Source organism: Lutra lutra, chromosome 14 (assembly GCF_902655055.1).
Source record: "Lutra lutra chromosome 14, mLutLut1.2, whole genome shotgun sequence".
NCBI classification, from domain to species: Eukaryota; Metazoa; Chordata; class Mammalia; order Carnivora; family Mustelidae; genus Lutra; species Lutra lutra.
In genome coordinates, this window is record NC_062291.1 from 56579839 (window position 1) to 56606909 (window position 27071).

The 27071-nt window shown below is 41.1% G+C and overlaps 1 protein-coding gene across 1 annotated transcript in view; it reads left to right on the forward strand.

Annotated features, from left to right (window-relative positions):
- The first annotated feature begins 2821 nt into the window (after positions 1–2821).
- The window catches only part of ENTPD1 (ectonucleoside triphosphate diphosphohydrolase 1), a 103391-nt gene continuing 79141 nt past the window's right edge, over positions 2822–27071 (forward strand). Inside the window, exon 1 of the mRNA XM_047702026.1 lies at positions 2822–2957. Coding sequence (XP_047557982.1) covers positions 2942–2957 — 16 coding nt within the window. The 5' untranslated portion in view covers positions 2822–2941. The remainder of the gene's footprint in view (positions 2958–27071) is intronic.

Below are 27071 nucleotides of genomic sequence, written 5' to 3' on the forward strand. Positions count from 1 at the left end.
ATAGGGATCTGGCAGGAAATGAGTCTAGAGAGGCAGAGGGGAACTGTACATATTCTATGGTAAGAATTTGAATTTTGGGGGCGCCTGGGTGGCTCAGTGGGTTAAGCCGCTGCCTTCGGCTCAGGTCATGATCTCAGGGTCCTGGGATCGAGTCCCGCATCGGGCTCTCTGCTCAGCAAGAAGCCTGCTTCCATCTCTCTCTGCCTGCCTCTCTGTCTAATAAATAAATAAAATCTTTAAAAAAAAAAGAATTTGAATTTTGTTTTATGGATGATAAGGAGATTAGAACTTTTTAAGCTTGGGAATGACATTATCAGGTATACATTTCAGAAAGATCATCTGGGCAGTTCAGTGAGAGAGACTGGAGGTATAAAAAAATGAAAGATCCATCATTTTAAGAATTTATCAAAGATCCTTTTATCATTAACAGAAAGGTAAATATCTTCACCCCTTTCAAAGAACTCCCTCTGTCCTTCTGAGTGCCATTTTTATTTTCTACTATTACAAATAACGATAACATGAATAATGATGATTTTTTTTGTTGTTGTTGTTGTTCAGAAATAGGGTTTATTTTTTTAAGATAAATTTTCAGGCCTTTAAAAAGACACACATAAACCCCATCTGTTTTGTAATTATTCTTGGATGAATGAGAGGCAATATTTACTTAACTACATAGTGTTTTCATATGCCAAGGAGGGTGTGAACACCAGACAGTATGTTTTAACTGTAGCACAGAACATGTTACCAGAAGAAGCATTTGACATTTAGTCAAAAGGTTCTCATAATTTGAGGTGGAGGCTAAAACCATGTTTCTATTACTGTATATTCAATTTGGTGAACTTCAAATCTTTATGAGGTGCTGGTTACTATAATGAGATTTTACCTCTTCTGGTTGAACCAGAAGTTGGGTGCTTAACTCTTGATAGCTTCTCTCTCTGTGATGTCATTGTAAGAGAAATGAGTCAATTGTCAAAGTAACCTTTGGTCAGCTGTATGATGTCCAAATAGAACATGGTAGGAATTGCTTTGAATTTTATTTTATTTTATTTCATTTTTTATTATTTTGAATTTTATCTTTGTTTGAAATAGAGAACTATTGCCACAGCGCCCGGTATGGGGCTCTCTTTGACATGTTCGTGTTTGTTGTTTGTTTTTCCCACCTAAGCCCTCATCTGCAATGATCTTCCATTTGATCATTCTTTTCTCCTAGCTTTGGTGGTCTGTTTTCCATTTTGTAGTTCACAGGGTATTTTGGGGACATGCTGTTTTTCAAATTTTTCTCTAAAACAGTGATGACAAGACCGTCATAAACCCATTATAAAAATTGTTGATTTTTACAAATATCTCATTATCTTACTTATTACAATATGACAAATATCAAACCAATATTCTTTGTTAGTGATGGAATCTAAACTGGCTCTAGAGAAGACATCCATTAGATTTTTCATTTAACATAATTAATTGTTAGTATAAGTGCAAAATCCTGCAACTATGAACCACTTAGTAAGATAAAAGAAGAGTTTTGTTGTACAGACTCAGATTTATTAAAACACCAAACATTTATTGAGCACATACACTGTGCCGGTCACCATGCAATAGATGTCCGAAACTGAAAAGTCTGCCCCTGCCTTTCTTAAAGTCTCATGGAGAATATATTTTCTATATAGAGTCAAAAACAATTTGTAATAGTCACTAATTTAATGGTTTATATGAAGAAAAATGTCTTACGGTATAACTGGCTTTTGATACAAGTTCTCATGTTAGAGAGGCGGTGTACAAAAAGCATGAAGTAGGAATCAGAAACCGTACCTACACCCATGCTCTGCTGTTTATTCATCGATTCAGCCATTTATCGAACATTTATTGAGAGCCTACACTGTGGAGCAACTGTATTGGGTGCCGGGGAGCAATGTAGCAAAGAAGAGAGACCATGCAGCTCCCTGCTCGCATGCTCCCTCTCTGTGAACATGAGCAGATGGCTTAAAATTTCCTCGCCTCTAACCTTGGTTAGACTAGAGGTCTTCGGTCTCTTTCCAAATCTAAAATGCTAAGGTTTGTTATAGCCTCGTGCAGGGAGAATCTGCCCAAGGGGCTTTGGGTCTTGAGCACTTACCTTCCTCTGGGAGGATTGTCTTGTCCTAATTTCAAAATAACATAGAATATACACAGTTTGAAAATGTTTTGCTCGGCCTCTCGTCTGCATTTGGGTCATCTTGGCAAAGCCTGGGTGTGGCAAATCATGCTCCTAAGACTTCAGAGGTAGGAGGTTAAAGTTTGGAAAAAGTGGAAGACTTGCATCAGTACAGGTGGACAGCGGCTCCCAGCGGCAGCCTCCTTGGCCTTCCCACCAATAATGCAGCTCCTCCCGCCACAGCGTCCATCTGCGACAGGACCTGCTGCTCTTCGGCTCTCAGTGAGCCTCGAAAAAGGGATTCCTCATCAGAGGACCGGCGGGGATCGGCTTTCAGGGGCGGGAAGGACTGTTCTTGAGTCCCACAGTTTTTCCAGTGGGTATCAGAAAACAAGCTTCCTGTTATCTGGTTTCAAAACTGCAATAAGTAAATAGCTTTTTTGCTTGCAGTCAAGATACGTATCTCAAGGAGAAAAATGGATTTCTGTAGCAAAGAGAGAGGGAAAGCGAGCGACTTGAACATACATTGCTTTAAGAACACGAAAAATCACCACCCGCACAACTCTTCGTGGTCTTTAGGGAAATGAGCAGCTGCACTCAGCCAATCTCTTCTTTCCAGTGGAGTCAATGAAAGAGACATAGGGTTTGAGGTTCCTTCCGAAACGGGGCCGGCTAATTTAGCCCCTCCCCTGAGCCCGAGGGTCTGTTATATCTCGGTTCCTTGAGTACCTCTCTCACTGAGACCGACCACAGCAAGCAGAGGCTGAAAAAAATAAAGAGCAAAGAGGAAGAAAACAAAGGCTGCCAGTTATGGAAGATAGAAAGGGTAAGAGCAAATTGATTTGATCTGAATCCTTGAGAACAACCAAAAAAAAAAAGAGGAGAAAAAAAAAAAAAAACCCCTCCAGAAAAGCCCAGACCAAAAGCAAGTACTTGAAAGAGCAAGAGGCATAAATCCCCAAATGAACTTTCCCACCCTCTCCTTCTGAGAGGAGGCAGAGAAAGAACTTTGGGAAACTTTTTAGGAAGCAAAGCCTGGAGGGTTTAGTCAGGGGTGGCTCTTGAGCAAGCTGGAGGGGCTCATGAATATTCACGATCAATTTGCATGCAGATCTGTTGTTTTAGCGGCAAATGACTTCTTCGGTCCCTTTGCAGTTTAAGAAGTAGCTGCCTCATTTGTAGTCCAGAGTCATCTTGCTTCGGGTCTGTACCTCAGTGAGTTTGCTTGAAGATGCTGGGCTCAGCGTGTAGGAGATTTGTTTTGTTCTCGAATTTCCTGCGTGCTTTCCTGTTGTGAAATTAGCAAAGGCTTCTCTGCCAGGAGTTAGACAGAGAAGTTAATGTGGCAAGAGGCTGTCACAACAGGACCCGGGAGTACGTCTTGCAAAAGACTGAATGTTTCTGGGATTGTGTGAATGTGTATGGGAGCGGGGGAGAGGAGTGAAGGGTTGGAGGGATGAACAGTTTTATCTTGAAAAAGCAAGGCATATCTGAGTGACTATATTTAGATTGTGTCTAAAAACTATAAGAGGGGCCTGGTTTTCCAGATGGTGTGCAGTCTCTGTCTTTTACCTCTTTTGGGCATTTTCTGCCACCGCGGAGAGCCTGCTGCTTGCCAGCCCATGGGAGTCAGGAGGAGTCTCCGCAGTGGTGTGGCTGTGTAGGGTTGCAAACCCTCCTCTTCATCATCTCTAATTTCTGATATTCCCCACATGTTTTTATAACATAGCACGCAGAGCGAAGGGATGAGTAGCCAACAGATTCTTAATAATGATGGCAGTTGTAGCTGTTAATGTTTACTAGGTCTCTACTCCGTGCGGAGAGCTCTTCTAAGCACATTACCCATATTATTTATTCCTTTTATTCCTTGAACCGACTTAAGAGGTGAGTGTTATCATTATCATTCCCATTTTCCAGGTGCTGGAATTGATACAGTGTGAGAGTGGCTTGCCTCGGGATCTCATGGTTAGTGAGTGGTGAATGTGGATGCAGGTAGTTGGACACAGGGTCTGTGGGCCTTTCTCTCTGTACTCCCACATTGTTACTCCACTTGAAGGCTCCCGCTTTGGCCCTGACGTGGTTGAATCTGGATTTCAAAGCCTTGAAGCTACGGGGGAAATGACACTTACTGAAATCTCAAGTCTGAGAAGGAATTTGTGCTTTGCTGTCAGTTCACATTCATTTTTCTCATGTGGGGCTCATAGCCATTTTCTATGGGAGACCCCAGGTATTGTCATTTTTACCCTCTTACCAAAGGAAGAGCCTTGGGCTAGGAGGGGTTCAGGGACAGGAATCACACAGACCAGAAATCCCCTGCCTCTGGTTTCTCTTCAGACCTGCAGAGCGAGCCCAGTCATCTCTGAACTTCTGTCCCACCCCCCAGCCACTTTCAGTTCCCCAAGTGACCTTGCTCCTTTCCTCCCTGCCACACTGTTGCATGGTACTCGCCTCTGCCCCCGAGAGGCCTGTCTGGCCTTCTCCTTCCCCTTCTGTCTGGAGCTAAGCTGCCTAGGGTTGAATCCCAGCTCTACTTTTTACTAACCGTGTGCCTCAGTTTTTTCATCTGTAAAATGAGGAGAATAATAATATCTACCTCATAAGGTTATTATAAGGACTGAATAAGGGATTCACGCAAAATTCTCAGAACAGGATCTGATGCATAATGTATGTGCTCAGTAAATGTTAGCTGCTGCATTCATTCCTTCAGGCTTCGTCCTGGTTGTTATTCCCTGCGTTAAGCTTCCTCTAACCCTTCGAACCTTAGGTTAGCCCCTGTCTAGGATGTTTCTACAAGACCTCACAGCTTACACCTACACTGTTGGTCGCCACACTCATCCACATTCCTGCCCTCTGTGTTGCTTACCCGGACAATAATTTCTTTATCGACCTTTGGATGGGCAGCATCTAATACAATGTTTAGCCCATACTGGGAACTCAACAAATATTTAATAAACTAAGTATTATTATTTTAGTTGATGTTTATCCAAGAATCAGGAGACTGGTTTAAAAGGGGACCTGTGACTCTTCTGGTTATTGTGTGTGGCGCTGTGAGCAGCAGAGTCCCCCACGACTCCCTGTGAGAGGTGGGGCGGGAAGGCCCGCAAGCAACCAGTGCAGGTGCAGGTGCAGGAAGGTTATGGAGACGGCAGAGCTGCACATCTGCCTGAAGAACGAGGATGAATGCTTCTCAGACACCGTCAGGCTTACCTCTCCTCCCCACCCACGTTCTCCATGTGTCTTGGGGGACTGGCAGCACTGTGTTGAGAGGCCAAGGCTGTGGATACTCCCTGCCTGGACAGGAAGGTGCTGAAGAAACTCAACAAGGACAAAAAAAAAAAAATAATCAAGAAGCTGCCCAAGAAGTATGATGCCTTTTTGGCTTAAGAATCTCTGATCAAGCAGATCCCACAAATCCTGGGCCCAGGCCTGAATAAGGCTGGCAAGTTCCCTTCCTTGCTGACGCACAGGGAGAACAGAGTGACCGAATGGATGAAGTGAAGTCCACAATCAAATTCCAGAGGAAGAAGGTGCTGTGTCTGGCAGTGGCCACTGCACTTCATTGGCAGTGAAGATAACACATGATGAGCTCGTGTACGACATCTACTCAGCAGTCAGTTTCCTGGTGTCATTGCTCTAGAAGAACTGGCCGAGCATCCGGGCTTTATACATCAAGAGCATCATTGGCAATTCCTAGCATCTGTACTAAGGCACCGTTTAATAAACATTAGTGCTATCAAAACAAACAAACAAACAAACAAAGGACTAAAAGGGGACCTATGAATTTGCAATAGAGTTCCCACTGGTACATACTGTTGTTTTATGTGCTCTCTTAAGACATCCCTCTAAGTGAATACACTGAGAAATGAGATGCCTCCCTTCTAGGTGGATGAGCTTCGGAGCTGATGTGGTCCCACGCCAGAGAACCCAGTTCAGCCGGTCCAGCTCTGGCAGAACTTCAGCCCCCACTCTCTGTTCAGCCAGGGGCCAAACTGCAGATTTCAGATGCCTCCTAGTTCAACCTTGCTATCTCTGAACAGAATGACTGGTTCCAGAAATAGTGCCTCCCCAACCCCATCAAAGAACAACCTTAGAGTCTGAGACAATGTTCTCTGGTAATAGAAGAGAAACATACACTGCAGAGGTTGGCCCTGGATAAAATCATAAAGAACATTAAATTTGTTTCCAGCACCCTCCCTTTCCTCTTCCTGGCATACCTTCAAAGCAATCCGACAAATATTATTGTGTGTCTACCATTATGTCCCTATGCCAGATGTGTGGGATATAAACAGTTTGCTCACAGTCTAGTGAGGAAGACAGATATATATACAACCCACTCTAATGGAAACCAGACTCTGTGAAGTGCTAATAATAATAGCTAACATTGATTATTATGAGCCAGGCACTGTCTCACATAACCTTCAGGACAAATCTGTGATATAGGTTTCTGCATCTTACAGCTGTGGAGAGAATGACTCATCCAAGGTCACAGAGCCAGCATAACAATAGGGGGAATTTATTTTTTTCAAGTGTAATTAACATACAGTGTCATATTAGTTTCAGGTGTACAATATAATGATTTAACAAGTGTCTTTTTAAAATTATTTATTTATTTATTTTACAAGACAGAGATCACAAGTAGGCAGAGAGGCAGGCAGAGAGAGAGAGAGAGGAGGAAGTAGGCTCCCTGCTGAGCAGAGAGCCCAACATGGAGCTCAGTCCCAGGACCCTGGGATCATGACCTGAGCCGAAGGCAGAGGCTTTAACCCACTGAGCCACCCAGGCGCCCCTTAACAAGTCTCTTTTTAAAAAGATTTTATTTGGGGTGCCTGGGTGGCTCAGTGGGTTAAAGCCTCTGCTTTCATCTCAGGTCATGAATTCAGGGTCCCACGTTGGACTCTCTGTTCCGTGGGGAGCCTGCTTCCCCACCCGCCCCCCTGCCTCTCTGCCTACTTGTGATCTCTGTCTGTCAAATAAATAAATAAAATCTTTTTAAAAATTTTATTTATTTATTTTTAGAGGCAGGGAGCGGAGGGGGAGGGAGAAGGACAAGCAGACTCTGTGCTAAATACGGAGCTTGACATGGGGCTCCATCTCACTACCCTGAGATCATGACCTGAGCCAAAATCAAGACCCAGATGCTTAATGGGCTGAGCCACCCAGGTGCCCCAACAATTCAACAATTCTGTACAGTACTTAGTGCTCATCATAATAAGCATGTTCTCCATTCCCTTCACCTATTTCACCTATCCTCCCACCCACCTCTCTTCTGGCAACTACCAGTTTGTTCTTTGTATTTAAGAGTCTATTTTTGTTTGTCTTTCTCTTTGTTTCTTTGTTTTATTTCTTAAATGCCACATGAGTGAAATCAGATGGCATTTGTCTTTCTCTGACTGACTTATTTCCTAACATTATACCCTCTGGATCCATCTATGGTGTTACAAACAGCCAGGTCTTATTCTTTATTCTTTTTTATGATTGAGCAGAATTCCATTGAATATATATACCACCTTTTCTTTTTTTCTTTTTTTAAGTAAGCTCCACAGCCAATGCAGGGCTTGAACTCACAACCCTGAGATCAAGAGTTGCATGCTCCACCGGCTGAGCCAGCCGGGCACCCCTACCACCTCTTCTTTATCCATTCATCTATCAGTGGATGCTTGGGTTGCTTCCATAGCTTGGTTATTTGAAATACTGCTGTAATAAATACAAGGGGGCATATACTTTTTAAATTAGTTTTTTTGTTTTCTTGGGTAAATACTCAGGAGTGGAATTATTAGGTCAGATGGTGGTTCTATTTTTATTTTTTTGAGGAAACTCCATACTGTTTTCCACAGTGGCTGTGCCAGCTTGCATTCCCACCAATAGTGCATGAGGATTTCTTTTTCTCTACATCATGCCCAACACTTACTATTTCTTGTGTTTTTGATTTTAGCTAATCTGACAGGTGTGAGGTGATATCTCATTGTGGTTTTGATTTGCTTTTCTCCCTGATGATGAGTGATACTGAGCATCTTTTCATGTGTCTGTTGGCCATCTGGATGTCTTCTTTTGAAAAAAAAAAAAAAAAAAAAAGCCTATTCATGTCCTCTGTCCATTTTTTAATTGGATTATTTAGGGTTTTTTGGTGTTGAGTTTTATAAATTCTTTATATATTTTGCGTATTAACCCCATGTCAGATGTGTCATTTGCAAATATCTTCTCCCATTCAGTAGGTTGTCTTTATGTTTTCTTGATGGTTTCCCTTGCTGTGCAAAAAAAAGATTTTTATTTTGGTATAGTATCAGTAGTTTAATATTGCTTTTGTTTCCTTTGTCAGAGGAGACATATCTAGAAAACTATTTCTAAGGCTGATGTCAAAGAAATTACTGCATGTGTTTTCTTTTAGGAATTTTATGGTTTCAAGTATCACATATAGGTCTTCAATGTATTTTCGGTTTATTTTTGTGTATGGTGGAAGAAAGTAGTCCAGTTTCATTCTTTTGCATGTGGCTGTCCAGTTTTCCCAATACCATTTGTTGAAGAGACCCTGTTTTTTCCATTAGACATCATTGCCTCCTTTGTTATATATCAATTGACCATAAAAGTGTGAGTTTGTTTCTGGGCTCTTTATTCTATTCTGTTGATCTATGTGTTTATTTCTGTGCCAGTACCATACTGTTTATAGTACCACAGCTTTGTAGTGTATCTTGAAATCTGAGATTGTGATACCTCAGTTTTATTTTTCAAGATTGCTTTGGGTATTTGAGGTCTTTTGTGGTTTCATACAGATTTTAGGATTATTTGTTACAGTTCTGTGAAAAATACTTTTGGTGATTGCATTAGATCTGTAAATCTGGGTAGTATGGATGTTTTACCAATATTGGTCTCCCAATCCATGAGTGTGGGATATCTTTCCATTTGCTTGTGTCATCTTCAGTTTCCTCTGTCAATGTTTTATAGTTTTCAGGGTGAAGGTTTTTTGCCTCCTTGGTTAAGTTTATTTCTAGGTATCGTATTCTTTTTGGTGCAATTGCAAATGGGATTGTTTTCTTAATTTCTCTTTATTACATTATTAGTGTATAAAAACGCAACAGATATGTGTATATTAATTTTGTATCCTGCAACTAAACTGAATTCATTTATCAGTTCTAGTAGTTTTTTTGGTAGAGTTGTTAGGGTTTTCTATATATAGGATGATGTCATCTGCAAATAGTGAAAGTTTTCCTTCTTCCTTACCAGTTTGGATGCCTTTATTTTCTATTTCTTTTCTGACTGCTGTGGTCAGGACTTCCAGTACTATGATGAATAAAAGTAGTTAAGAGTGGACATTTTTGTCTTGTTCCTGATCTTAGAGGAAAATCATTCGGTTTTTTACCATTATGATGTTAGCTGTGGTTTCTTTTATATATGGCCTTTGTTATGTTGAGGTATGTTTTCTCTAAACCTACTTTTTTTTTTAAAGATTTTATTTATTTATTTGACAGAAAGAGATCACAAGTAGGCAGAGAGGCAGGCAGAGAGGAGGAGGAAGCAGGCTCCCCAATGAGCAGAGAGCCTGATGCGGGGCTCCATCCCAGGACCCTGAGATCATGACCCAAGCCCAAGGCAGAGGCTTTAACCCACTGAGCCACCTAGGCGCCCCATCTCTAAAACTACTTTGTTGTGTTTTTATCATGAATGGATTTTGTACTTTGTCAAATGCTTTTTCTGTGTTTGTTGAAATGATCATATGATTTTTATCCCTTCTTTTGTTAATGTGATATATCATGTTGGTTGATTTCCAAATATTCAATCATTCTTGCATCCCTAAAATAAATACCACTTAATTGTGGTGAATGATTTTTTAAATGTATTGTTGGATTTGGTTTGCTAATATTTGTTGAGGATTTTTGCATCCATGTTTATCAGAGTTATTGGCCTGTAGTTCTCTTTTCCTGTAGTGTCTTTATCTGGTTTTGGTATTAGGGTAATATTGGCCTTATAGAATGCATTTGGAATCTTTCCTTCAGTAGAGAGGAAATCTAGACCCACATATTTATGCTACAAAGCCTGGATTCCTAATGAATAAATTCTCTTACATCCCTAAGAGCTGTAATAGAAGTCTAAAGAAAATGGCTTGAGAAACAGAATAGGGAGTGATGATTTCTGGGAAAACTTCTCAAAGGATGGGAACTTCATTTGGATCTAGAAAGATGAGTAGCCTGATGCACAACAAGCTCCTATCAAGTCCCAGCAGAGCTTAAAGACCTTTTTTCTCTCTTTTACCAAAACTACAGCCTATATTTAAAAATAAAAAGTTCTTTTACCTTTTTTAAGTTCCAAGCAGGAAACCTGTTTTCATGTCCATCCTAGAGATTTGAAGGCAGAAGTCCAAAGTGTAGGGTTGGGATTACCTGCCATGTAATTTAATAAACCTTTGCAAAGTAATCAACTGCATATTAAATGATTTCCTTAATCATGATTGTCTTCCATGGTCATTAGGCACATGTGATAAAGAGGTTTTACAAATGATGGTGATTGGTCCTACTTTTACTTGGCTATACCACATTTTAAGAGTATTTTCTTCTTTGTGTTGTCTTTTTGGTTGCCTTTGCACTTTAAAACCAGTGATTGTGCCTAGGGGCATTAACATGAAATTCTACCTGCCATGGGGTTGAGCAGTGCTGGGTTCAAGCCTGTGCAGGGTGAAGGTGAGGCCCGAGGAAAATCATATAGGGGCTGTTCTTTGCAAGTCTTTGGAGGGAGAATGGGAAGCCCTTGTGGTAAAGAATCATCAAACCTCTGGATGGTTTGATGGAAGCACAGAAGAGCAGGGGCACTAGCTCTATCTTGGTGAATGAATGTATGTGTGTTCTAAGGCAGTATTTCTCAAACTCTAATGTACATGCACTACATTGGGAATCTTGTTAAAATGCATATTCTGATCCAGCAGCCCTGGGGGTGGGGCTTGGGATCCTGCATGTCTAACAAGCTCCCAGGTGATGGTAATCGTCACATTTCAATGAGCTATATTATAGGAGCACTGCATGCCTTAGTCTCAGGGCTTATTTTGGTACCAGTGACCAACCCTTACATTATTTTCAGTTCAAGGGGGAAAAAAAGAGACGTGAGTTATTTTTATTGTGGCTTATTAGTTATTTTATTGTGGCTTATAATATTATTATTATTATTTAATGTGGCTTTTATTGTTGCTTATTGTGGCCTATTTTTATTGTGGCTTATTAGAAAAGTGGGGGGCAGGATGGAAAGTTAGGAATATGGAAGGAAGGTGAAGTAGATGCAGAGAAGGAGTAATCCAATGTTTGGAAAGAGAAAAATAGGTGAGATGAAGTTCTCAGATGACTTCTGAGGCAGCTGAGCCATGAGTGGCTACCTAACTTTAGGAAGTACGGAATGGGTGTGAGTGAGAATGACCAAGCCTTTCCCTTCCAACTAACCATGGTAGGCCAGGATGCCAGAACCAGGCCCTGCCTCGGTCAGGTTGGCAGGGTTTAAGAGGTGGGGTCAGAACTGCTGAACCATAAAATTGAAACAATATTGCTTAAGTGGCTAAAGAAAGACTCAGACACATGCACAAAAAGATATCTGAAGGAATGTGTCATCAGCAAAATAAATTTTTAGGCTTTGTGCTGAAAAGGCAGAATAGGGAGGGACCTAAACAATGCTTGTTTCCTGTGAACAGGATTAGTTAACAGAAATTAATAGTGCAGTACTCACATATTGTAATTATTGTAATATTGTAAAAACATTGCTGATACCATCGTTTGCTTAACGTTTTCTTTCTATTGCTTTATTTTGGTGAGCTCAGAAACATTTCTTTCATAGAAAGAGAGTTTTTTCGTAGATTTACTTTCTTTTTCTTCTTTTTTGGTCAATATGGTAACCAAGGCTGCAAAGATTACAGCTTCTAATCCCTAGCTAGAATTCATGTATGTTATCTTATATTGAAAAAAAATCTTGGCGGATGTGATGACATTAAGGATCTTGAACTGGGGAGATTAGCCTGAATTATCGAGATGGGCCCTAAATGCAATCACGAATGTCTTTGTAAGAGGGAGGGAGTGGGAGATTTGACACACAGGGCAATGTAACCACTGAAGCAAGATGCTACTCTGCTGGCTTTGAATATGGGGGAGGGGGCCACAAACCAAGGAATGCATGGAACATAGTTTAGAAAAGGATAGAAAAGAAAGAGGGGCCCTAGAGGCCTAGGGGCGCCTGGGTGGCTCAGTGGGTTAAAGCCTCTGCCTTTGGCTCAGATCATGATCCCAGGCTCCTGGGATGGAGCCCCGAATCGCATCGGGCTCTCTGCTCAGCGGGGAGCCTGCTTCCTCCTCTCTCTCTCCCTGCCTCTCTCCTGCTTGTGATCTCTCTCTGTCAAATAAATAAACAAAATAAAATCTTAAAAAAAAAAAAAAAAGAGCGGCCCTGTCAACACCTTGATTTCAGCCCAGTGTAACTGATTTTAGACCTGTAGAACTGTAGTAAGAGAGTAAATGTGTATTTTGCTTTAAGCCACCAAGTTTGTGGTAATTTGTTATGGCAGCCATAGGAAACTAGTGCATTATGTTTTTAATAAATGGAGATGGTGGTAGCTTTAATCTACAGGTTTAGTGTGTATCGGGCCACCTCCTGCTCTTAACAGCTGTTAACTCAGTTCTCAAATAAGCGTTTGAGATTTGTACTGTTTACTGTCCCTGTCTTACAAATGAGAAACTGAAGAAGGAGTGGTTAAGTGACTTACCTAAAGTCTCTCCATTAGTAAGTGTTGAAGTTGAGATTTGAGCCCATAGTTGTTGACCTTATTATTATTTTGAAATATAATTCACATACCACATAATTCACCCACTTAAAATCTACTTTTCCATGTTTTGTGGGGGGGGGGATATTCACAGAATGGTGCACTCATCACCACAATCAATTTTAGAACATTTATCACCCCCCCAAAAAAACCCCTATATTCATTAGCAGTCACTGCTGTTCCCTCCTTATGCACCCTTTCTTCTCCATAGCCCCTGGCAAACACCAGTCTACTTTCTGCTATAGTTTTGCCTATTCTGAACATTTCATATCACATATTCCACTGTATGGATAAACTACATTTTATCCATTCAGCAGTTGACGGATATTTGGGGTGTTTCTACTTTTTGACATTATAAATAATGCTACTCTGAGCACTCAGGTACTAGTTTTTGTGTGGACCTCTGTTCTTAATTTCTCTTGGATATATACCTGGAAATGGAATTGGTGGGTCATATATCTATGCTTACCCATTTGAGGAACTGCCAGACTGTTTCCCAAAGTAGCTGCATCATTTTACATTCCCACCAGTAGTGTAACCATCCTTACCTAAACCTTTTAAAATTGATCTTTGATTATACTCATCCCCTTGAGTTCGAAGAGGCATCTCATGGCCTAGATTTGCATTTCCTTGATGGCTAATGATTGTGAATATCTATTCACGTGTTTAACGGGTATTTGTGTATCTTCTTTGGAGAAGAAACCTTTGCCTAATCCCGTCATGAAGACTTGCACTTACTTTTTTTTTTCAAACAGTTTTGTAGTTTTAGCCCTTGCATTTAGGTCTTTGATCCATTTTGAGTAATTTTTCCATGTGGTATGAGGTAGGGGCCCAACTTCATGTGAATATCCAGTTGTCCCAGCATAATTTGTTGGAAAAACTGTTCTTATTCCCCAGTGAATTTTCTTGGCTTTTTTTTTTTTTTTTTTGAAAATCATTTGACTATAAATGTGAGGACTCTCAGCTTTATTCTGTTGATTTGTATGTCCATCTCTGTGTCAGGTCCACACTGTCTCGATTACTTTAACTTTGTAGTAAGTTTTGAAATCAGAAAGTGTGAGTCTTTCAGTTCTGTTTCTTTTTCAAGATTGTTTATACTATTTTGGGTCCCTTGAATTTCCTTATGAATTTTAGGGTCAGCTTGTCAATTTCTGCAAAGAAATCAGCTGGAATTTTCATTTTATTTTCCATGTGTCCTCTTATAAAATCCAAGTTGCGGTTGTTTTCATGCAGGAATTTAAATATAGTAGTTCACATTTATTTTACTTGCCATTCTTGTTTTATTCTCCCTCGTGTTTAATGTTTTCTCATATTATGCTTTTTGCAGTACAGACTCTGCACTTTTGCTTATTTGCTTTTATCCATATTTTTATCTGTGGCTATCTGAAAAGAAGAACATTCCTGAGATTAAGTTTATCTTCATATCAAAGTCCAAAACCAGAGTAATTTTGACTGTGTCATGAAAGAGAAGAGTTTAAGAGCTTTTGCTTCCCTGGGTCCCTTTTTCTTATTTTAATTATTTAATCTGATAATATTAATAATTTCAATAGTGAAAACTCTATTAGTCATTTATTTCATAGGTGTTTCTTTTTATTTAGATATTAATAATTATACTCATCCTTCCATGTATTTAATTGGTTTCAGTATAGTTCTTTCCTCACTATGCCTTTAAATCCCATCCTTGAGTTTTTAATTTTGCTTCACAGTCTAGTAGGCATACCAAAGTAATTTTTTAGAAAGGGCATCCATGTGGTAGGAGAGTGACAACTTGTCTAAATACAGAAATCTTATCCCCCTCAAGTAATTGGAGATAGTCCTCCATTGTCTTGAGATGTCTGATGCTGAAAAGAAGTCTGACAGCTGTTTTTCAGCCCAAACTTTTTTCTGTTCTCTCTTCCTGACATTTACACTTCTTAAAGTAAGATAACTGAGTATAGACTTCCTTTCATAGATTTTGCCTAGCATGTGGTAAACCCTCTTGATTTCCAAATTCAAGACTTCTTTAGGAGCAAGAAATATTTCTCTTGTCATAACTGTGATCAGCGTTACTGCTTTGTTCATTTTTTCCTTCAAGGACTTGTTATTTGGATCTCTATCTCTGAACACTATCTACCTTTCCCTCTCCCCCCTTTATTTGTATCATTTGTATTTGTATTCATTTGTATTTCTTTGTATCCTCAGAATATTTTCCTGAGACTGTGTTCTATATCACTATTTCAATTATCCTTAATTATCTCCCATATAAACTTTCATTCAACTGCAATGTTTTTGGTTACCATGAAATCTTTTATCTTAGTCCATTCTCTTCTCATAGCAACAACCTCTTGCAGCTAACTAAAAAATAAACAAAGAGAATTTCTTTCTCTTTCCTGCGTCATATCTATTTCAGAGACAAGCTTTTCCTTCATTATTCTTTCTACTTTACTGCAAAATTTATTTAACCTAAGGCCTTACCCTTAAAAAAAAAAGGAGATTCCTTTTGTATGTGTGTACAAATGAATGTGTGTATTTTTCACTTATTCTAAAAAGAATTTAAAGATGTGTTAGGGGAAATTCATCCAGTCCAATGTTAGAGATGCTTGGAATGCCTGGTCTACACTTGGCTCCATCAGATTCCCTTTGGATCCTGGAAGAATGCAGTCACAAAGTGCTAGATCCCCTTTTATGTGTGGGAAGATATTTCAATCCTTTAGCCAAAATAAGCTCACTCAGATCCAGGGTAGAAGTCAAAAGTCCTGTTGCCATATAGTCACGTTTGAGAGGATAGTCTACAGTTGTCAGAATTCTCCCAATATTGTTGTCCAGAGGCACAAAGACATCTAGGAAGGACCCATCTCAGGACCCATTTTCTTGCTCTTATCCCTTCCCCACTGAGAGCAAATTTATGTTGCGGTGGAGAGTGAGCTAAGTAATGCCTTTTTATGGAGATCAATTCTAAGGTCTCTTTACACTCATGATAGACATATGGCTGCCAACTCACAGATGCAAAACTGAACTCAAACAAACAAAACAAAACAAGACAAAACAACACACCTGGGGCTTCCCAAAGAATTCCCCTTGCCTCTCCCATCACACTCTGCTGTTCTTCTCTCATAGTGCCCATTTGTTTTTTCCAAGTTAATGGGTCTTGGGAGGGCCAGCTAAGGCCTCTGATTACTTATCCCATTATGCTCCCATGTCTCAGAAGAGATGATCCTGATGCAGGCTCCCTGTTGAGCAGGGAGCAGGACCCTGGGATCATGACCTGAGATAAGGCAGATGCTTAAACTGACTGAGCCACCCAGGTGCCCCAATTAGTATCATGTTTTAATTCTAATGCATTTGTATTTCATTGGGGGGGGGGAACCCATTTCTTTTAGGGAGTAGTTAGAGATTTTCACAAGAATGTGAGAGAGTGTGGCAAAATATTTTCACTTATGTTACCATCATGCTCATGGTCATAATACTTGGCTTTGTAAGATCACCGTGACAGTAGTCTAGGCAATGAAACAAGAAGTTGGTGAACATTGGGGGAGACTCGTATTGGGTTTCTGCCATAGTTTAGTAGGTGAGGAATGATGGGGATTTTACTAAGGCATTGATGCTGCAAGGTGTGAGGGCAGGGGAAGGATGTGAGGAGCTAGATTTAGACAATATTTCTGAGGTAGAGTCTGAAGTAGAGGGCTAGGTGGTTTGTTGGGAGAAAAGGAGAGGGAGATATCAAGACTTATCCTAACATTTAAATTTGAATAATTGGGTTAATAAATGTTTATAAAGTAAGGCTGGGAAGGGGGAAGGAGAGTAGATTTGGTAGGGGAAGAAAGAGATAACAAGTTCATTCTGGCACATGCTAAACACGTGATGTTTATGACATCAAGGCAGACATATTCTGTTGGTTGCTGGAAATTTGGATCTAGAGCTTGAAAAGATCTGGCTGAAATCCAGAGATAACGAGAGTTGGAGCTGGAGCATGGAATCAGCGGTTGAAAGTATGGACATGAATAAATCTCCCAGGACGGGGCGCCTGGGTGGTTCAGTGGGTTAAAGCTTCTGCCTTCGGCTCAGGTCATGATCCCAGGGTCCTGGGATCGGGTCCCACATCGGGCTCTCTGCTCAGCAGGGAGTCTGCTTCCCTTCCTCTCTCTCTGCCTGCCTCTCTGCCTACTTGTGATCTTTGTCTGTCAAATAAATAAATAAAATCTTTAAAAAAAAAATAAATCGGGGCACCTGGGTGGCTCAGTGGGTTAAGCCTCTGCCTTCAGCTCTAGGTCATGATCTCAGGGTTCTGGGATCAAGCCCCGCATCGGGCTCTCTGCTCGGCAGAGAGCCTGCTTCCTCCTCTCTCTCTCTGCCTGCCTCTCTGCCTACTGTGATCTCTATCTGTCAAATAAATAAAGTCTTAAAAAATTTAAAAAAAAAAAATCTCCCAGGAAAGTTTCGAGGATTAAGAATTGGATTAAGAAGAGGATTAAGAATTGGACCCAGAAACACCAACATTAACAAAGGGATGGGAAGAGAAAGGATTTAAGAAAAGAGATTCAGAATTTCTTCTGGTATTTGTGCTTACACTGCTAATTTAGATGTTTTCTGTTACTTATTTTGATAGCTGAATACTTTGTTTTCTTACATTCCTGCAGGGGTGCCCTCTCCACACCATCCCTGTATAGTGATATTGCAAGTTTTGGTTAAATGAATATCCAATGTTTCCTCTAGCAGACTAGATAAGCATTGTTAGTGCCTTAGATTTTCTTTCCTATATGATTTTTTTTTTACTGGCATTAATAAGGCCTCATTTCTTTATCTGTTTAGTTTTCTTTGTCTCTATATTACTAATTCTTTTTGCAATCCCTTTGATATAATTTCCTACATAGTCAATAATTTTTCTTTTTGTCCTTCTTTTCTTGTCTGTTCCTTTTTTAAAACCTCCTTTCTGAATCTGTTGTCCCTTCCCCATCTAAGCTGGCTGCTCTCCTGGACTGCTGAATAGCTGTACTCCTGGGCTTCCCCTGACCTTTCTCTTGTGTTGATTCTCCGTTTGTACTACATCTCTTCCTTTTCCTAGGTTCACTACCTCATTTGGGTGGAGCACATCCTTCAGTAACTTCCTGAGAAAAGGTGCATTGGAGTAAAAATGTTGAGGCCTTTGTGTCTTTTGGATTTTTGAAGTCTGATGCTATTCTATTCCCAATTATTTTTATGTCACTTGTTATTCCCACCCCTTCCTCTGTTTTCTAGGAAGTATTTAGGATTTTTTCTTTATCCCTTAGGTACTAAACATGTATGGTGATGTACTTTGGTGTGTGTTTATTTTCATCTATTGTGTTGGGCACTTAGCCCCTCCCATGTGGCAACTCAGATCCTTCAGTTCTGGGAACTTTTCTCATATGGTTTCTTGGATAATTTCCTTTCTGTGGTTTTCTCTGATCATTCTTCCTGGGAGGTATATGAGTCAGATGCTGTCTTTCTTGTATTAGTAATTTTAATTTCTTGTGTTTTCTCCCCATACTCTTTGACAGCTGACTCTATCTTTTAGGACATTTTCTCAACTTTATCTTTCAAATTTCAAAGAAATTTGTTAATTTCCTTTTTTGGTTATTATAAATGTTTAAATATCTAAAAACTGGTTTTTATTTTCTCATGTTCAATTTAAACAAAACCGTACACACTTTTGGTCTCATAGATGCCATATTCTCTCATCTCTATGAGGACAGTAATTGGAGGTTTCTTCTCTGTTTTCTCTGGGTTTGTCTGTTTTCATTTCAGTCTTCCTGTTGAAAGAAGACTTTTCCCACATATTATTTTTATCTTTACACTCTTCTGTCAGGTTGATATTATTTTCATTTTATGGTTAATGTGTCTTAAAGAGCATATCATTATTTTATTTTTCTTACAATGGATGTCTGAAAAAGTTACCACAAATCAGCCAAATCCACAGTCCAGCTTCTTGATCAAAGTTGCATTCTCTCTTGAGTCCTAAAGTTTCTTCTTATCCTCCTATACTTTACTTTCCCCAACCCCCAGAGACAGTTGTTTTACTATATTAGACAGCTCTGTTTGAAAGATTTGCTCTTTTTAAAGCTTAATGGAAATATTTCTTCTTCCCTGCATCTTCCTTCTTTTTTTTTTTTTTAAAGATTTTATTTATTTATTTGACAGAAGAGATCACAGGTAGGCAGTGAGGCAGGCAGAGAGAGGGAGGGGGAAGCAGGCTCCCGCTGAGCAGAGAGCCTGATGTGGGGCTCGATCCCAGGACCCCAAGATCATGACCTGAACAGAAGGCAGAGGCTTAACCCACTGAGCCACCCAGGCGCCCCTGCATCTTCCTTCTGCCATTCGCAATAGTTCTTTCCTCTGAGCCATAGAGATGGACAGTTCTGAATCCCTCAGATATTTGAAAGGATATTATCAAGACTCTTCCATATCTGCCATCCCCCAGCTGAAGAGGCCTTGGCTTTCCTACTGTATTTCACTGTTTTGTCAAGCTCCCATTGGCTAACATTTTTAGAAAGCTCCTGGCTGTCAAGGCCTCACTTTAAGTGCACTGTCTATAACTTAATACAGAGTCCAGATGTACTTTGAAAGCCTGAGCCTTGAGTGGGGGTACTGTCACTTTATTAATGTGTCTTTTTTTAAAAAAAGATTTTATTTCTTAATTTGACAGAGAGACACAGCAAGAGAGGGAACATAAGCAGGGGGAGTGGGAGAGGGAGAACAGGCTTCCTGCAGAGCAGGGAGCCCAATGCAGGGCTCCATCCTAGACCTGGGGATCATGACACGAGCCAAAGGCAGATGCTTAATGACTGAGCGACCAAGGTACCCCTGATTTTCTCATTTTAAAGCTGAAGAAGTGAGGCCAATGCCATATGACTTGGAGGACCAATGGTGTGATGTGGTCCTAGAAACGCCAGACTAAAGGCTGACAGTGCTAGAGAATTGAAGTGCACACATTATATCTTGTGCTAATTATAGCAAATATTATTGAATGGAAATATTTAATATAAGCTACTGGGGTGTATTACATCTTTCTCTTTCTTTTAACAGAACAAACCAAGCATAAAAAGTTTTATTTGAGGGGCACCACAGTGGCTCAGTCAGTTAATTGTCTACCTTCATCTCAGGTTGTGATCCCAGAGTCCTGGAATGAGAGCCCGGGGGTTCCCTGCTCAGTGGGAAGTCTGCTTCTCCCTCTGCCCCTCTCCACCTCCCTCTTTTGCCCTGGCTTGTGCTTTCTCTCACACTCCTCTCTCTGTCTGAAAGAATAAAATCTTTAAAAATAAATAAATAAATAAAAGTTTTATTTGATAGGTCAAGATGATGACACTGACATTCTGAACATTAATTCTTATAGTTTTTTTAAGAGCAGGGATTAGGTATTATTCATATCTACATATCCAGTATCAAGCACATTCCAGACAATTAATTGTTACACAAATCAGTGCAGGTATGAATATATGAATGAGTACATAATGAATGGATAAATGAAATTATAAAATAGTAGTGACTATTAAAGTTTTTAGGCCTGTTTGCCCCTATACTAAATCTTCAACAGACTGCTTTGCTTTATGAGCTCATATGTTTGCTTTTTGTACTATTTTTCATTCATTCATTCCTCACTGTTAGTGTATGAAATGGAACATCCATAGATAGGAGATGTGCCAGAAGCTCTCTGTAGATGCGGGAGAGTAAAAGGAAGTTGTCCTAGGTAGTCCAGATCATTGCATCCAAGGAAGACAAATAAACTCATGTTTGATCCAGGCCATGGTTATAGTCAAGGCTTTGATCCAAGATGTGGGGTACAGCTGCAGGGGCATCTGGGAAGTACATTCTTGTCTGTTGCCAAGTCATTGGGCAGGAGGTCTGTCTGAGAGTCACTAGAAGTTGAATTCAGATCCTACATGAGAGGAATGGACTGAAACCAGTAGAGGAGGTCACACCAATTTGGTCAACATTTGTGGTCTGACTCTAGTCCTAGAGTGGAGATGAAACAAGGACCAGGACCTGGATAGCCAGACAGACTTTTATATTCTGGGATGGATTTAGCTAAGGTTTTCCCAGTTTCTCCCAAAGGTGGGGTTAAATTCCTTCCAGGACACTTGATCCAAAGCATGGAAGCAATCATAGATTTTCACATGCTGTAGGAATTAGGTAGAGTTGATCGTCAGAAGATAAACCTGTAATGTCTTCACCAGAGCAGGGCAAAGCTGGACAGGCACAGAGAGGGACAAACTGCTGATAGAAGTTCTGTGAGTAGGAGTTTCTTTCTCTCCTTTCAAGCTTCTGCCCTCCAGTTTGTTAATGTCTCCCTCAGAACACACTGCTCTGAATGGAAGATAGTACTGCAGAGAGAGTGCCATGAATGTATTGATCTGCAGTGGTCCATAAAGGACTTACATTGTGCTAGGCCCTATACTAAGTGCTTGACTTTCACTATCTCATTTATCCCTACAATACTTTTTGCCCTCATCAAGCTATAGAGCAAAAAAGTTTCTGTCTTTTCTATCACCCCAAAAAAGTTCCCTCATGATTCGATACTTACTTGTTTACTTTTTGTTGATTCATTGAATGAAGAACTGGAAATCACTGTGGGTGGTACATTCCCTTTCCGCATAGAAACTGTTATCTTTGTTTTCTCACTTCTCCAAATGGGCCTGTCAACCCCTATCACCTCAAATAACTTGACCCAGTCCTGGTCACCTGTGCCTCACACATACACACTCCCTTGGACTTAAACTCACAGCAAGCCACCCCATCACTATCTTGGCCTGTTGGAATGACCTGGAAACCCTGGAAGTAAGATGTTGATGAACTGGGTGAGTGGGTATGTCCAGAATGGGAAAGGATTCAGAGACCATGTCATATAAGGAAGCAGTGACATGAATGTGACTGGTACTAAATGGTAGTTCTAAAAAAAAATGGGAAACTTGCTCCTGGTCCATTAGGAAGGTTAGCCAAAGTCTCTTAAGAGACTATCCAATATTGGAGGAAAGGATCATTAAAGGGCCATTTGGGAGAAGTCATAAGTCTTAGGACAGGCAGTCATGAGCAGTGAGGATGTAAAGGAAGGAGTGAGAACTTCCCCTGTTGCCTTAGTGACTGCATCCTGCATTAGTTCATCTCAGCTCTTCCTGTTTTCTCTTTTTTCCCCCCACAGTCGTTCCATTATTTTGTCTGTTTATGAACTGATGCTCTAAAGGTCTAGGTCTGTTTTCTTGACTCTTCGTCTTCTATATCATAAATTCTGCAGCTTCAGGATTCTTGGATGATAGTGCAGATGGTGAGGTGGAGGCATAAAGAATATCTAGGACAAAAAGACAAGAGACTGGAAGTAGAAGTCTTGGTTGAATTGGACACGTGGCCGTGGACAGGTCTGGCAAGTTCCTTGCTCTTTAGCCTCAGCTTTCATGTACCTGTAAAATGGGATTGTGTGTACGCGCATGCGTGTGTGTCCTCTGTGTCCTAGGGAGTTTCTCTGAGGACCAAAAAGAGAGGGGACATAACTCTGTTTGCAAACTGTTGTTGAGACCATTGAAACGTGGAGATTTCTATCATTGTTGCTATGGTGACACTACCACTTGCAGGATGTCCTTTAAATTAGAAGCCCCCTAAGCCACAGTGAATTGTGTAGTGGGGCATTACTATGATGGAGTCATAAATGGAGACTTTATCCATGATTCTGAAAGGTCTTCCACTCCAGAGTCACACAAGAACAGAAAGCAAAGCTTGCTTGTTAATTGGTTTCAAGTTCTGTCACCTTCAAATGGATGTTTCTGGGAGTCCTTGGGTGGCACATTAACCTGGCATTTCGAAGGAAGGAGGCTAAATGCTGATAAGACCTCAGAGCAAATAGGCACTCTGCTATTGCCTTTCTAAAAAGGAAAACAAATTCTACTTGTTTGGGTGCATGTGAGCATATATGTATGTACCTGCTTGTTCGAATCCTTCTCTCCCATGCCTTCCTTTGCTTGTTCCATTTTATTTTTTTTTATTTTTATTTTTAAAAGATTTTTTATATATTTATTTGACAGGGTGAGATCACAAGTAGACGGAGAGGCAGGCAGAGAGAGAGAGAGAGGGAAGCAGGCTTCCTGCTGAGCAGAGAGCCCGATGTGGGACTCGATCCCAGGACCCTGAGATCATGACCTGAGCTGAAGGCAGCGGCTTAACCCACTGAGCCACCCAGGCGCCCCGCTTGTTCCATTTTAAAGGTAGAATAATCTGACACCCCAGCTTTTATATAATCTTCTACTTTAGGACTCTGACAGCATTCCTCGACATTTTGCCTAAGTAGCATTACAACTTCTTTATTTCACAGGTATGCATAAAAAACCAATATCCTTTTACATTCTTCATGGCATTTTGATGGTAGGAAAAATATCTGAGCTTATTTTAGGGGAAATCACAGGACAGAAAGAATAACAAATATTTGTGGTTGCCTTGGCAACTCAGCTTCTAGATATTACTGAGTATGAAAAGCAGGAACAAATTTGGAGCTGGGGCAGTTGGTGACCCAGCAGAACAGCTGGAGGCCCTGAAAGAGAGGTGGAAAGAAGTAGATCTGTATAAAAAACCGGTGTATCATCATTTTTTTCTTTTTGTCTGTTTCTGATTACTATATTCTGCCTCCTGAGGGAGGAATGTGATGGGATGCTTAATATAATCAAAGGATTTTCTTGTTCTCTCTCTCTCTCTCTCTGTGTGTGTGTGTGTGTGTGTGTAAAGATCAGGGTAGTAATTTGACCTTCTGCCAAACTGTCCTCATAAGACAGGGTTTCAAAGGGAAGACAATGAAGCCAGGAAATCCAGCTTTTTATACTCCTGGATCTTTCCTGGAACAGCCTTCTATGTGTGACATTACAGCATCAGCTGCTCGTGGATATAAGTTCCTCAGAATACACAGACTTTATGGGGGCACTAAAAATGTCCTATGTGGCTTATTGCCAGTGTTTCCAGTACTGACACTTACCAGCAGCTTGTTGCTCTGTCCACCCACGAGACAAGGGGATTTCTGTGAGCTCAGATGTCTCTTGTAGACAGTGGGCCTAAGGAAAGAGTGTGAAGACCTGGAAGACCTTCATTCCCTAGTCACTCCAAGGCCTTGGAGGACCCAGGACATGGAAGTTCTGTACTTGTACGGTCTTCTGAGTTGCACACTGCATTTGACTTGCTGTTATCTCAGAAAACATTTGATGTACACCCCAAACACTCAGGGCTTGTTGGAAAGCACACTTAGGCCTAAGACTCCTTCCCCTGGAGTTGCCAGGCAGTGAAGGAGGGGAAGAGTTACTGGTTGGGGAAAGAAGTAAAGCTGGAGGTCATAGTGGGGGTAGGATCCAAGCATCAGAGCCTGCAACGCTCCAAGGCTCTCACCACTCCATTCCAACAGGCCAAGATAGTCATGGGGTGGCTTGCTGTGAGTTTAAGCCCAAAGGAGTGTGTATGTGTGAGGCACAGGTGACAAGGACTGGGTTAAGCTATTTGAGGTGATAGGGGTTGACAGGCCCATTCGGAGAAGTCAGAAAACAAAGGTAACAGCTTCTATGGCCGCCCAGCACTGGTGGGGCCCCTCTGATGAGGGCATCACATAACTAGCATGACTAGACAGCTACTTTGGAAGTCAACCCCTCTGATCACTGTTCCATTGCCAGAACTCAGCTCTTCTTTGATTCTGTACTCGGTCTGTATCTCCCTTCTCTTGTCACAAATTGCATTCAAGAGAGTCTCTTATTCCAGGCCAACTCCACTGGTCTCCCAAGAAAAAGATGCAGAGCTGAATGTTCAAGCATTTGGATGAACCAATCTTCTAATCCTAGTTCTGCTCTTACTAGCTGTATCACTTCAGGCAGATAACTTCTCTGAATCAGCATTCCCACCAGTACAATGCAATTAATATTGTATTGGTTTGTCAAGAGGATTAAAGGAGGTAATGCAAGCCCAACCCTGGCTTTGGCTTAAGCCACAATTGCTGGAGCAATCTGTTGTGGCCAAGATCTTGAGGTCACAGGACATATGAAAGGCAGCCATAAAACCCAACATAGAAACTTAAGAGGCAGAAACTACCTGTGGTGACCTCCTTAGAAGATGGCTATGTAAAATGGCCACACTTGACGGAAGGAAGTGAGTAGGTGGATAGGTGGGGGAGGGTAGGGGAAAGTAGAAAAGGGAAGAGTTATATGAGTGTCAGTTCCTCCTAATAACTAAGAGCATAGCATTCCCAGCGTCAGACGCGCTTGTGTCCACATCTCAGCTCTGCACTTACTGTGTGACCATGAGCCCATTACTAAACATTCTTTTTTTTTTTTAAAGATTTATTTATTTATTTATTTGACAGAAAGAGACCAGTAGACAGAGAGGCAGGCAGAGAGAGAGAGAGGGAAGCAGGCTCCTTGCTGAGCAGAGAGCCCGATGTGGGACTCGATCCCAGGACCCTGAGATCATGACCTGAGCCGAAGGCAGCAGCTTAACCCACTGAGCCACCCAGGCGCCCCATTACTAAACATTCTGAGCCTCAGGTTCCTCAAATGCAAACTGGGCTAATGACCTCTATAGCATTGTGAGGATTTCACGGATAATGCATGCAGTGTTTAGCACCCTGCCTGGTACCCAGCAAGCACATGGCAGATGATGACTGTGAGGATGACAGCTTATTTGGTCTAGAGTCTTGGGGTGCTGCTCTTTCTACCCAAGCAGGCAGGGAGGAGACAACGTGGGTACCTGGTAAAACTGGGTGATGGTAAAGTAGATGTGGTATCTGAGGGTTTCATTTATGGGCCTCTCTTCTACCTCCTGAGCCTTATGTTCTTGCAAACTGTGGCTCAGTGCCCTTTGTTCCAACCCACCCCAAGGGACAGTATGCCCCCTGCTCCCTTCCCATATTGCCTCCAAACACATGTTCTTTTCTGTGCAGCTTTGCCGCAGTCAGGTTTGGGGAACATTTCATTTTAAGGTGTGGAGAACCACACAACTCCCTTCTACTTTTAAGGCCACCAGATATGTTGCTTCTTTACTCCCCTGAATGGGAAATCAGTGAGAAGCTGTGGAGTAGAGGGTATTTTGAGCCCCAGGACTTGCATATTGCCCTAAAAGGAGCCTGAAAGACAAGCCCAGAGGAAGGGCAGGATCAGCAGTGGAGGAAACAGGTGTGGGTTTTGCCAACCTCCCTATAGCATCCCCCTTCTTTGCCTGAAAAGGTGAACCCTGATTCTAGAACCCAAGCTGATGTTGCTCCCCAAGGAATAGGGTGACTCAGGACTGAGAGTCACCAAGCTAGGTTCAGTCCTTGATTTGGTTCCCAGCACCCACAGTCAGCAGCAAAACCTGGCTCCTAAAACAGCAAATTTAGTGGGGGAAAAGTATCAGCAAATACCGAAGTGACAGGAATCGACTCATCCTAGACTTTTCTATCATGAGGAAAAGAAGAACCCTGGAAATCTGGGAAATTTAAAAAATTTCCAACACCATTTACAGCTGTAAAAAAAAAAAAGAAGAAGAAAGAAAGAAAAGAGAAAGAGAAAACCTCTGGGGACACCTGGGTGTCTGTTTGTTAAGCATCTGCCTTCTGCTCAGGTCATGATTCTGGGGTCCTGGGATTGAGCCCCATGACAAAAACTGGGATCCCTGCTCAGTGGGGATCCTTTGCTCCTCCTCCTACACACCCTCCCCCCAACATGTGTGCTCTCTCTTCTCTTTCTCTCTCAATTAAATAAATAAAATCTTAAAAAAAAAAAGGAAAAAAAGAAATGCCTCTGGTTACTTGGGTATTGCACATTTGCATATCTGATTTTCTACACTGATTAAAAATGAAGTTTTGGCCTTGCAAACTATAATCATCATTATCCTAATAATCATAATCATTGGATTTATGTTCATATAGCCAGTTTCGTACACATTATTCAATCCTTTTAGCAGCCCCATCAAGTCGGTATTACTGTTAATCCTCCTTTTATAGTTGAGGAACCAAACGCTGAGGATGTGACTTACTCAAGATCCTAGATCTAGTAACCTCTAGGTGTTGCTTTGCTATTGCTTCTCCATTTAGATAATGAGCTACCATAATTAGAATGATGCACGGAAAGGTCTCGGGCTATGGATTTTACCCCTTCTAATGTAAAGCATAATTAGCTGCATTAATTTTCAGGAAAAGAGCTGAGAGAGAAAAAGGAGAATAAATCTATGACTCACTGA